The sequence below is a fragment of the Cyrtonyx montezumae genome, unplaced genomic scaffold (assembly GCF_038088225.1).
Source record: "Cyrtonyx montezumae isolate F1298 unplaced genomic scaffold, pur_monq_1.0 scaffold_25, whole genome shotgun sequence".
NCBI classification, from domain to species: domain Eukaryota; kingdom Metazoa; phylum Chordata; class Aves; order Galliformes; family Odontophoridae; genus Cyrtonyx; species Cyrtonyx montezumae.
The window spans coordinates 4,568,744-4,581,986 of NW_027071992.1; the positions used below are offsets into that span (position 1 = coordinate 4,568,744).

At 35.2% G+C, this 13,243-nt stretch overlaps 1 protein-coding gene across 1 annotated transcript in view; it reads right to left on the reverse strand.

Moving 5' to 3' along the window:
• Nucleotides 1-13,243, reverse strand: part of IPO11 (importin 11) — a 71,374-nt gene that overhangs the window by 17,639 nt on the left and 40,492 nt on the right. Inside the window, exons 24-28 of the mRNA XM_065739777.1 lie at nucleotides 12,874-12,953; nucleotides 12,358-12,438; nucleotides 10,166-10,261; nucleotides 8,633-8,746; nucleotides 7,799-7,920 (exon numbers count right to left, since the gene is read on the reverse strand). Coding sequence (XP_065595849.1) covers nucleotides 7,799-7,920; nucleotides 8,633-8,746; nucleotides 10,166-10,261; nucleotides 12,358-12,438; nucleotides 12,874-12,953 — 493 coding nt within the window. The remainder of the gene's footprint in view (nucleotides 1-7,798; nucleotides 7,921-8,632; nucleotides 8,747-10,165; nucleotides 10,262-12,357; nucleotides 12,439-12,873; nucleotides 12,954-13,243) is intronic.

Below are 13,243 nucleotides of genomic sequence, written 5' to 3' on the forward strand. Positions count from 1 at the left end.
ATCAAAATCAGTAGAACCAGTAAAACTGGTCCATTGTCTGATTTAGGGATACCCTGTATCAAACAAAACTCATAATTTGCACAGCATTTGGTTCCTTATTCTGAGACCATTAAACTAACACAGAAATGGACTGTTCTTCAGAATTAACTATTCATTTTAAATTTGGTCTTTTCTTCTAATGTGTTTTACATAGTCAATTTCAACTGAGCAGTATTCGACTCTCATATAAAAGCAATTATAACTCTTATGAAGGGGCAATACAAAAGCTGCAACACAAAAATAATAACTCAGCAGAAACTTTCCTGTTTAATAAACTCACAATACAAAACATTTATAGGTGCACATATGTACCACAAATAATATTAGAAGCAACGTTTGTAATTTAATTTCCTTTTTATCCTTGGAAATCTTTATTACTAAATAAACAGGCAGAATCAAGGAGGATTTGCAACATGCTGAGTAACAATGAGGAAACTACAGAACTTCTTTTCCCACTCAGGATAAAAAATTACTTATGTCTCCCTTTCATAAGTCCCTTTTCATTAGTTCCCTTTAAAGTCCAGAAAAATGACAGAAAGGGCTTATGAAATCGTATGCTCACTTGGAAAGTAAATTTCTCACCCAAATGCTTATTACAGCAATAAAAAACATTTGTTATACCAGCCAACAAGAAAAAACAAGGTATCCACATATAAGCCTGAGTAACGTCAAGAAGACTAGCCATCTAAAAATCATCTCCAACGAGATACACAGATGTGATATGTTGAAAAAACTATGTGGCTCTAGCCTTCACTGTTCACTACAGTATTTAGTAAACTGTTCACACCACAGAAGAATTATAAACACAGAAGCAATTAAACTTCAAAGATTTAAAAAAGGTGCGTCAAATAATTCCCAGATTTCAACCACTATAACTAACTTGCTGGAACCTGATGTGGCTCAAAAAGAGCAAACTTAGGCTCCTACACCGAGTAACTGCATGTCAGTACAAGTTAGGAGATGACCTGTTGGAAAAGAGCTGAGCAGAGAAGAACCTGACTGTCCTGGTGTACAACAGGCTGGCCATGAGCAAAATGTGTGCCCTGGTGGCCAAGAAGGCCAACAGTATCCTGGGGTGCCACTGGCAGTGTGGCCAGCAGTTTGAGAGAGGTGATCCTCTCCTCCACTCTGATCTGGTGAGGCCCCATCTGGAACACTGTGTACAGTTCTGGGCTTCTCAATATAAGACAGACATGGAATTATTAAGATGAGATAGCACTGAAACAAGCTGCTCAGAGATGTTGTGGAGTCTTCAACTCCAGAGTTACTCAAAACCCACCCTGACACCTTCCTGCAGGAGCTCAGTTGCAATTAATGACAAAATCCCTTGTAATTACTGGGTACACCTTCCCTTGTAAACAAGCCTTAGGGCCATATCATGAATGATAACTGATTCTTGACCAGTCTGTAATGAATTAGGTACAGGGGACAAAATTAATTAATGTTTAATCTTCCCTTGTTCAAAATATTATTTTCCATACGCATTTTTGTGCCAGTGCTATGATGTGACCTATAATTGAGGCAAGTTGCAGTACTTAACTACAGATAACACTCTGGACAACCTAAACTGATACTCAGACTAACACCCAAGCCACCTTTTTCACCAGTAGGCAAACCATACAAACCCAAGGCCAAATAAGGATGGCAACTGCAAAAGCAAAACTTAGAAGAGATCCTACTAATACTATGAGTCAATTAAACATGTGATCAAGCACACATTTGACTTAATAAATAAAAAGTGAAATGGAAGACAGGGCATAAGCTTCAAAAGTAGACCCAACTTTATTTACTGGGATGATAAAAACAGTTAAGTGACAAATTCTAACTTTACTAAGGAATACATAGCAACACTGTGACAGAGTATCTTATTAGGCATGTTCTTGCCATTTCCTAACATTCCATATCGACAGCCTCCTGAAAGTTTTTCTAACAAAGAAACTTTAACAAATGACAAAGAAAAATTAACTTCTGTAATAACCTGATGAAGATTTATAATTGCATGCTCTAAGTACTTGTACTCACAGAATGTCAATTATAATTGCCAGAAATCATACTGGGTGACATATCAGATTTGATAGACAGCAAGAAAATGCAGACATTCATTTACAGGAAGATTAGATATAATCAGAATAAACCTGAAAAACATCTTTGGCTTTTACCCTTTTCCTCACAATAGTTTTTCAAGATAAATACATTTGAATCAAAAGAAGAAATACGAACGCTGGAATACTATTCAAGCTACTAAAGTGCCAAAAATGACAAAGAAAAAAGGTAAGAAATTCAAAAGCTCCATTTGTCAAAATTTGCCTCTATTTTGGAGCCATACTACTCACTCTACATTGGTAAGTCCAGTAAGAATGATCTTAAAATTACCCAGCTGTTTTGGAAGCCATTTCCAAGAATTCACAGCACAAAGACATTCAGAGCAGAATAAATTTACGGGTAAATACTTAAAAAAATTCCTCAGAAACAATAAAACCTGCAAGAAGGTTAACCGTTTGCTCTTTTTATTTTCCATTAACCTGCACTAATAGTATTATATGCAATTAACACATCTTTTTCCACACAGTATCATAAGAATTTTAAACAAGAAATTGTATTGTATTAACAAGCTACTACATCCCAAATTGAGAGAGTAATCAAAATAACTGGCAATAGAAATCATCAACCTACTCTCCATTTGAAAGCATCCATCAGGAATCAATGCTAACAAATAATGGTCATGAATACCAATATTCGATTTGGAAAACTTAGGTAAACAACGAGTCCATTTTGTATGGCCACCTGGTTCACATGCATCACAATGCACATTCTGTCTTAAAGTTTTCACTGATCTTCCATTGTGTTTTTACCTTTCACTAATGGTGGAAATTTTATGAGCTAACAAGAGAAAAAAAAAATCAAGCTCTGAAGTTTCATTCATTGATAACTCCTTTTAAAAAAAAACAAAAACAACCAAACTTCCTTAAATAAAAATCACAGACTTTCACTGGTCAGTCTTCGGACAGACTTTCATAGAAATCAGTTGAAGGACACAGATGTCAGAAGCCAACAAAAACCTGCCAGGCTTCGAACTTTATGAAAGAAGAACAAACCACAAAGCTGTTCCACTCTGATACGGTCTAAAACTGATAAAAAGAGCTGGTAATAGAATAGTGTGTCACATCACATTTCTTGGGCTTTCCATTTTCCAGTGGAAAACAGAGTGAATAGAGCTGGGATCCCATAAAATTCCAGCTTGGACTACAAATTCCAGATATGCACAAGAATATTGCTCAGTGTAAACTGCATTAAACCTAACAGCACAACCCACAACAATCTCTTTTGAACAGATAAGCCAATACTGTATTCTCAGACAATGTTGACATGACAATTCTTTTCTAATCCAGAGTAACTCTGAGACAGAACAGATCTTGCAAGTGCCTGAGATGTGAATAAAGAAACATGCTGTCACTGGACAAGCAGCAGACACTGACGTGGCCTTATCCAGCAGATATCAAGAGACTTGAAAACAAGCTTTGCAAGGATCTCTAACTGCTGAAACTAGACTGAAACACAAACGTAAAATCCTGACCTAGATTTCAACAGCTTTCAGTAAAAGCACTGGTGGCAATCCTCTTTTCATGAATGAAAAGCACAGCAATAATGACATTGGCAAAAGAGCATGCTTATCTTTCAACACAGTGTAAATACTACCTATCATTACGGTTAGGAAATACAATGGCTGACTGTTGATGGAGATTGAACAGTGGATATCAGCACAGTGAAACAGTGGATGGTGCATTTCAACACTGGAAACAGCAACATGACAGATGAGCCATGTCCTGGATGCCAGGATGGCTGTCATACAACCAAATGAGGAGCATTTCAATCAGCTCAGTGATGCAAATCAGCACATCATGACCAGGGAACTGTGTATGGTGCTGAATATCGGCTTCGGTGCATTGGAAACAATGGTGGCAATGTTGGAGTATTGAAACGTTTGTGCCAGCTGGGTCCTATGAATGCTCACACAACAAGAGAAAGAACACTATGCAGGTCTGTCACCTACTGATCCAATACAAAGCTGAAAGTAATAGTTTCTGGACTGCACCATTACTGGAGATGAGGTGTGGTATCACCTCTATGAAAAATGAGTCCACAGAATGTCAATTCCCCATCCAAGAAAACGTTCAAGACACATCCCTCACTGGGTAAAGTGACGTGCGCTGTCTTTTGGTATAGGAGAGAACTTTCTGGATTTTCTGCATGCCAGACAAATCAACAACTTTGACTGCAGCATCTCAATGCTGACTAAGCTGAAGGCTCAAACTTCTGGAGTTAGGCCACAGAATGCAATCTTTCTTTTACAACACAGTAACACCAGTCTAAAGATGTTGAAGTACATTAACATTCTTGGCTGGACTGCCCTAACACATCCACTGTACAGTCCAGACTTGGTGCCTTCTGACTTCCAATTGCTCGGGCAACATTTTCCTAAGAATGATGTCATCACAGCAGCTGTGAAACAGTGGGTCACCTCCGCTGGTACAATTTTTACAAACACAGCGTGCAGGCTCTTGTTCATTGATGCCAAAAATGTACAGATAATGGCAGTGACTATGCTGAAAAATAGTGTTTTGTAGGTGACAATTTGTTCCATCAAAAAGTTGTTACTGTGCTTTTAACATTTGCTGTAGGCACCACAGAAATAAATACAAAGCATTACTGAATTTGACTAAATCTGCGTAAGAATTAATGACATTTGGGAATTTACTCATCCTCAGGACTACCGACTGCTGTGGTATCTCACACCTTGCATCCTAGCTCTGACATGATTCTCTCCCAAAGTCCTTCTGTGCGTTTTGAAATAAAAAGTACCCATCAATGTTCAAGCTATTGTGTGCCTACATGTATCTTCCCCTCAGCTGTCATGCATAAAGAGAACATTACTCTTTAAGTGTATCTTATTGCCTAAATCTTGTTAGACAATACAGTTATTCGGATCAGATAAAAATCCTTTTTAAAACAAACAAAATAAGCTAGAAAAATGAATGTGGAGAATGGCTCAATCAAAATATTTTAACTATCTGAGTGGTCAGATTCGGATACCAAAAGCAAATAATTAGGTAGCATTTAGTTTATGAAAAAAACAAACTAACACGTAGAACCAGGAAATCACTGCTAAGTGAAAAGGAGATGCAACACAGAACTCAGGAAAGAATCACCATCATCGCTCTTTTTGCTTTTTTTTTTTTTGTAAATATGAACTCCTAAAACCTACCACTATGTGCATCTGTGACCAGGAAGATAAACAGGATGCTGGACTGATGGACTATATGCATACATGATAAATGGAAGGGGTCATTGCTGACCACTGAATGAAACTGCCTACACTAAAAAGCTCTTATTTAACTAATACACTGTCACTTTATAATCTGCTTAAGCCAACTAAATGGCCTGAAAACCACTGTTAAGTGCAAATGCACTGCAGCTGTTTTCCATTGTATCCTCTTTTAAATCCCTCACTTGTGAGTCTCTTATTAAAGGAGCAATATACTTAAAATAGGAAATGATTTTTGCATAGTTTTCTAACTGAAAACAAAGGAAGCTTTCACTTCACCTAAAATGCAGAAAGAAACAAGTCTATACACATACATACACTTGTGAACCTACCGCTAACTAGAAAACTATCTAACAAATGAATGCTAAACAGTTTAGAGCTAAAATATCAGTCATCAACATTTTATCCCTAAAGTAATTATGTGTGAGAACAAAGAATGTGTTATCTTCATTTCCGACTCCACCCACCCCTCTTCTGTTTATTTCCTTCTTTTCCTCTAAAATAACCCAATATTTTCTAGAACAGCTCTGGCTGTCGGCTAGAGGAAGCAACTGGGAAAAAAGCAGCAAAATCACAGGAAGCTCTGCGTGCAGCACAGATGTCCATTCTTCCGACAGCCAAATCCCAACTGTTTGCTAACAGTACGCTAGTGACCATCAACCCTGTAGGGGTGAGCAGTGAATGGAAATCTGCTTTGCACCACACACAACAGCATGCTTGGCATTCCTGAATGAGCCAACCTTGCTGCCATCCTCAGAACACAAAACCCATTTGGCCTATGCAGCTGACAAATCACGTACTTGCTTGGGAAATCTGAAGAAATATCTACTCAGCAATCTATTTAATTAGGTGTTTCAAAAGGAAAAACTACTTGTCTTTTCTTGAGAAGGTCGTTTATATGAATTAAAGTAACATCCTGGTTAAACACAGTGGTTTAATATATTTTTGCTTAAACAATGCAAGTTGGCTTGCAAAAGAAACGTAATTTTGGGAAACTTTAATTTAACAGAAACTTCAGATGTGAGATGCAGCAGCATATGTAAATAACTTCTATGAAATGCCTAGAAGAGTGACTCACATTGTTCAGTACAAAGAACAAGCGCTTGACAAAATCCACTTCACATACTCTGTTTGAATTTATGTTTGGCTCTGGCAGACTATTACTTGTCCAGTAAAATTTTTGTAGCCTTTAAAGATGTATGTCCTGTAAACAGAAGCTGTTTTTTTGCTGGAGAATAAGCATTCAAATAATTTGAATATCTGAAAATAAAACTGTTATTTGCATGTGTTTTATTATGTTGAGAACTGCTAGAAGTAACTGGCTCTTGCAACAGGAAATTCAGAGCAGCTTAAGGTAGTTCAAAATAAAAATGTTATCCAAACATTTTTCCTTCCTCTCTGTGAAAACCGCTTCACTGAAAGATAAGTATGTATTACAACAACTTAAGTTTTAGCTAATATCTCATAAAGAATGTTTCAAATATGTGATAACATCTATGTTCCCTGAAAAACAAAGCTTTCTGAGAGCAATTGCTTGGTTCACTTTTGGCTAGATGCCTGTCTTGGTGATCTGGGGGAGAAATGAAAGCTTCTGTGCACACTAAAAGCAATGAAACAAATCAGTAAGTTATTTCCTTAAAATTGAAGAACTTTTATGTTTATGACTATATATTTTACAGCTTTACAAATATAGTACAACTTCAAGATTTGTAAGCAATACCTAAGTTATCACTGGAAAACACTTCCTATTTTTCAGGAAATATGGAAGACTAAATGAACGCACGCAATATTGTATTTCTGACTTCTAAAGCAGACAGTAATAATCTGAAAATAGTTACAAACAGAACTCCAATCTAAACAAGAATTACACAAGAATCCCATTACTGACAATGTAATGCTATTCAGAATTTTTAATAAAGAAATTTTTTGTGCCTTTATCTACTAATGACTGTGTCAAAGGTATAAACTGCTTGCCACGCAGTGCAAAAACACTTTTAGCTTTTCACAGCAACTCTTTCAATCAACATCATAAAGTGGAGAAACAAGATGAACACTAATATCTGCTCTCAGCTTGAAAGAGGATTGAAAAAGTATTGTTCCCTGGAAAGGACAGAAAAAGACAACTAAAACTACTACACAAGAGAAGCAGCTAGCCAAATATTAACATGAGAATGTGCAATAAAATACAGTGCTCTTTCCTCACTTTTTCTAAATGACATATTCAAAGAAACAGAAGAATGTTTACAGGTATATTGTCATGAAGCTTCATAGAAGGTATGTAACATGAAAATTCTGTATTTTAAGTTTCTTTAGCTAGAAATAAAGATGTAATAGAAGTACTTATAATTGAATGTAAATAAGTAGAATTGTGAAAGATCTTACAAACCATCAAGCAGCGTCAAAGTTTCCTTTTTTGAGCATTTCAAATTCTCTTACCTATTCAACGAAGGTAGAAGTGAAATCAGAGCCAAAGCAGAAAGTTTTCTTCTCTCTGGCTGAGTGATGTTATCCATCCGATCAACCCACATTTCAATCACGTTACCAAGAATTTGGTCCAACTGTAATGAGAAACAGTTATGTACACCTGACAGAAGCTGCAGCAACAGATGTATCTGATTTTGCTTCCTCTTCTTTCATTAATTACTTGTGACAATGATCCCAGGCCCTGAACCCCCTTATCACTGTAACCTCGAAGTCAGGAATGCATTTAATTCCTAGACAAAACATACATTCATAACACTGAATTATTCAACTCATTTTCATATAAGAACCTAAAAACACATGCATTTACTATTTTTTAATTATTTTTAATCTTCACTGGTAGTAATTACTAGAGTCTTGCATTTGAGTGATTGAAAACCTAGGATAAGAAAATTAGTATGTAAAATGTATGTAAAATGTTAGTATGTAATATTAGTAAATGACCAAACCATTATCTCTGGTGCAAAACCCTTCAAGATAGGACAAAAAGAAATTCTCAGCCTACAACATCATGAAAACTATGAGAGCTTACATGGTTTACTGTTTGATGCAGCAAGAAGAGAATTTAGAGATGGCATAACATTTCTTACGAGATATTTTAAGCAAACTGCAGAAACGTGTAAAACTTGTTACAAGATGATCGGGAGAAAGAGGAGAACAGGAGAAAGCAAAGGGAATGTTGGATGGATGGGGAAAGAATATGGAAAGCACAGGGAAAAGTTCTTTCATGTTTAAAGAATGTGAATTCCATATGCAACCCAGCTGAAATGCCAAGATTAACATCCTTACCTTCTGGCCTGATTCACATGCCATCTGGTTCAAAAGTAATGAAAAAAAGCTTGTATTTTGTAGAAGAACTCTACCCATGACGCCTAGATAAGTAGACATCAGCATTGGGTACCTCTGAAGCAAAAATAAATCAGAACAAAGAGCATTTAGTTCAATAAAAATAAACTAACATACAGTACAAAAATATATGGAAAATAGTTGCATGCATCCTTCATGCATTTTGAATTATAAAATACAACTTAAAAAACACCATAATGAGCAATAATTAGCAAAAAAATTTCCTGACACAATACAAAAACTATAGCAACTACCTCTTCCAAGATAGCTGCCACAACATGCAAGGCGATGCTACTTCATATTAAAAAACCTACATCTCAAAAATGAGCAACATTCTATACTGTTAGAATATTACATTTAAAACTGATTATGGTTTAAAAAGACTATTTACAATTTTAGTAATACTAAGAAAGGCTTAGAATTTCTGAAGATAGTAATTTCTGAGAGGATCTTTAAGAATGTGTTAAAACCTATTCTGAAATAGTTGCAATTTAAAACACATAGATTAATAAATATTTGTTTATCTTTTGTTGTCATTTTTCATTTTACAAAAAGCTACAGATAAAACGAGCATCAAATAACATAGCAGTAACAATTCTGCACAACTTCCTATTTGAAAAACAAAATGCCAACATTTACCTGAAAATGTTTACACAAAGGATTGTTCAGTCATTTTTTGTGTGTTTTGCACATCAAAAAGTAAACTACTAAGTAGTAATACTTGGTGTAATCTTGCAAACAGCATAAAAACAGTCAAATACTGATATGAGAAGACCTTCAACTTAGAAGAAAAAAAGGTGAATTTTTGATCAAAAGTTAACAGCGCAAAGAATTTCACCTAGCAATTCATACAGTAGAATGACTTTGTTTCTCCTGTTTGCACTGCAAGGTTGAAGCGTATCAGATTTTTCTGCAAAGCATTCAAATTTGTTGAAATCAGATGGAAAGAGGAAAGACACCTATGTAAACAAAATCTGAAAGCTCTTCCACCTCACAAAGCCTTCTCACATTCTTCAGTTCCATTAATGTACTAGTTATGTTGACCAGGAAAAGAAGGCCAAGTCTATCTCCATCCTACCTCATTTTATTCTGGGGCATACTCTTAAAAGGCAGTATAACATTTTTCAAAAAAAAGCACAATAAAATGCCTTAACATCTGTAAATAATCTGACTAAATGCTACCAGTGGAATCATAGCACATTTTTAGTGCTAAAAATGAAGCAAAAGCAAAATAAAACTTGTGGCATTTTATTAAAATAAACATTAGAACACAAAACAGGTGTTGACTATGTTTTTTCTGTTTCTCTGCTACCTTACTATGCTTGAACTTTTAAATTAGCTGTCATAAATCTATCAGGTGGACTTAAAACTAGATGAAAACAGAAATTTCATCAAGAGAAAACTTGACTGGGCAAAGAAAGGTAGTTCCTTGTTCAAAAGGAAAAGTAAAAATAAGTCAAAAACAGTGACTCTTACCTCCCCATCTATAATCCCCCTGAATACCGATGGTAGCAGAGGCTGAAACATTTGAGGACCCAAAATAGGATTTACTTTTAGGACATTTTCCACAACCTTAAATACAAAAATAAATTACACAAAAAGTGAATGTAAAAATTATAATCAAAGCTTTAAAACCACATATACTATAAAGGAATTATAGCAAGTTTACTGCTGAGTACCAAGTAAATACAAAACTACAGAAAGTATATTCAACTTAAGTACTCTGCAAACCTCCTTTCATTCTCATACAGAAATGATGGAAACTCAAATGTGAAACCAAATCAAGCGACCACTGAGCCAAGCATGTCCGCCTCAGCCACTTCCCAACCTGGCAAAGCTGGCAAGTCCAGGTCCCAGGAAAAGCAGGTTGGTGAAGTATGTTGGAAGGGAGGAGACTCAGTAGTTCAAGGCTCATTCTCTTACTTGTGTTCTGTCACTTTTTTTGGAGACCCACTGATTAGGAGCTATCACCTCTTTGCATGTGGTAACCAACTATAAGAGATCTCAGATATGGTATTTTAAGTACCTGGCATCCCAGTCTTTATATTCTTAACCCTTTGTTCCTCAGATCTCTATTTTCCCATGAGTTGTGAAGTAATTTTCTTCTATGTTTTTTATCCTTTCTCCTGTTGTTTGGGCTCTTCCCTTGTATCGTGAGGGAGAGCAAAGTGACTAAGAACAATGGGCCCCTCTTATCAGAATAAGGATAGAGACCATACATCCACAGACTATAAAAGAGTAAGAATTAAGCAATGTAAATTTATTTCCTAACACTGTTCTTCTGAGTCCTCATCTCCCTTCAGTTCAGGGAGACATCATCATCAAGGACCCCTTTTGCCCAATTTGCCCTGGGTCTATGAATATCTAAAAATGTTTTTTGTTGTTGTTTCCCTCTGGAACCTCATTTCTTTAACCATCTGTTTTTTGCCTTGAAAGATGTTTTCTCAGTGCCTCTCAATTCTATAGGCATACTGTTACAATGAGGGGGAAATACAACTTCTCCCACTACCCATCTTCTAAGGAACCTAAAGTTTTAGCTAAAAAATTTGTTTCTTATACAAAATCTTTTCACATCTTTGATAGCACGATTTGTTTCTATTTGAGCTTTTCCAAGTCTCTACTTCGAGATTAAGAGACTGGAACTGTAAATAGTATAAGATCTAAGCAAAATCGTTAATTTCTCCAGGTGCATAAAAAGATTATTTGTTTTCCCATTCCTCCTAATGTTGCTTGTATGACCAAAGGGATTAATAACGACTTAAAGGATACAGAAGAATCTCAGAGTTAGATATGGCAATTAGGCAATTACTTACCATTTCATATAAAGATTAGAAATACACTAAATGAATTTAAGTTACTAATAAACAACAACAATTTTGAAATTTTTTTTAGAGTCAAATCACTTCCTAATTTTGATCCAAGCAATGGTTGGTATTTTTTTCTGAATTCTGAAACAAGCTTAAAAACAACTAGGACAAGTCTTATAACTAATCAGTGAGACAAATTTTGTCCTTTTATTTTCTAATAAGTGTGAACATCTTTTAGGTTGTTTTGTTGCTCCAGTGTCCTCAAGATTTTCTACAAATAGCATAATCTTTGCCATACAGGGATTGATCATATGGCCGTTGCAATGTGCTGCTACCATGCTCTAGAAAAAAACTATTTTCAGAGGGGTACAAGTCCTTGCTAATTTCCTTTTTTTAGTAACTTCCTTGAAGTGGGAAAGATCTCATGGATTCTTAATCTAAATCCATCTGAAAAGTGGACTCTATTAGAATTATATTAAGAAAAATACCTTGGAACCATATGACTATATGAAAGCGTTACAGAGATAGTACATGAACTGCAAATCAGGTGATTAGGTGATTTGTTTTTATTTTTTTACAGCTCTCTCTTTGGATCACACTATATATACTCTGGGTAAAAACAATGCATGTAGGGTCTTTTTTTATTATTATGCGTGTACTTGGCTCTGAATACACATAATTTATAAGTAGTTTAAAAAACTTGTAACACCAGTAATACTGAGTATTTAAATAAACTGTTTTCTTCTACGTGTTCTATATTCATCATAATTAAGAATGCTATTTAATCCTGACAAAACTCTTGCAAGAATACAGATGTTTAGAGTTGAATATCTGTGTATTTAGATTTTCTCTATACTCTACCTTTAAAGCTTGAACTTGACCTTCAATAGTTATGTCCTTTAATAATTCACAAAATGATCGACACAAGTCAACAGCATATGTCTGAAATTAAACAATAAAAGAGCTATTATGTATTTTTTATCTATATATAAATTTAAAAACAATCTCAGTGTATTTTCTAACAGACAAGGACTGAAGACATGTCTTAATTTATCGTGATCATTTCTTAATAGAAATTATGATCACAACTTTAATCTGTTAAACTCACAGAGTAACAATTACTACTCCGCCTTTACAGGCAGCAAACTACTTAATTAGTCACATTAATTCTAATCATTCTGAAATCTTATTTTATTGGGTGTTCACCACGTGTCATAAAGATGAATCCAAATAGCATGCTTATAAACACATAAATGAACAAGTGTATAAATGTTGATATATCTCTGATGCTTCCCAACATGAATTAAAAAAAAAAAGGAAAAAAAAAAAGTAGTTTGCCAGTAAGACTGTGGTGACGATTATAAAATGGCAAAGTACCTGTAAAAACTCAGTTGACGATAAGAAAACATAGGCATTGATGATCTTAAAGCAATTTTTGAGGTTTTCTGAACTCAGCTCTAGAAAACAGAAAGAAGAATTACAATTCAGAAACTCACAGACAAACTGACATACCACTAAAATAGTTAATTTCCAAAAATGTTTTTCCTCATATAGCACCTACGTGCTAGATGACCACAAACAGAAAAAAAAGTTGTTAGATTAAGCACCATTCCAGTTTCTGCCATGAAAATGACAAAAAGAGACGACTGAGTTCAGCTATCACTCTCTCAAGAAACCCCATGACTTCAAAACCTAATTCTAATCAAGAAAGAAGATAAAAATGAAGTTTTGGTTGTGAAGATACTAA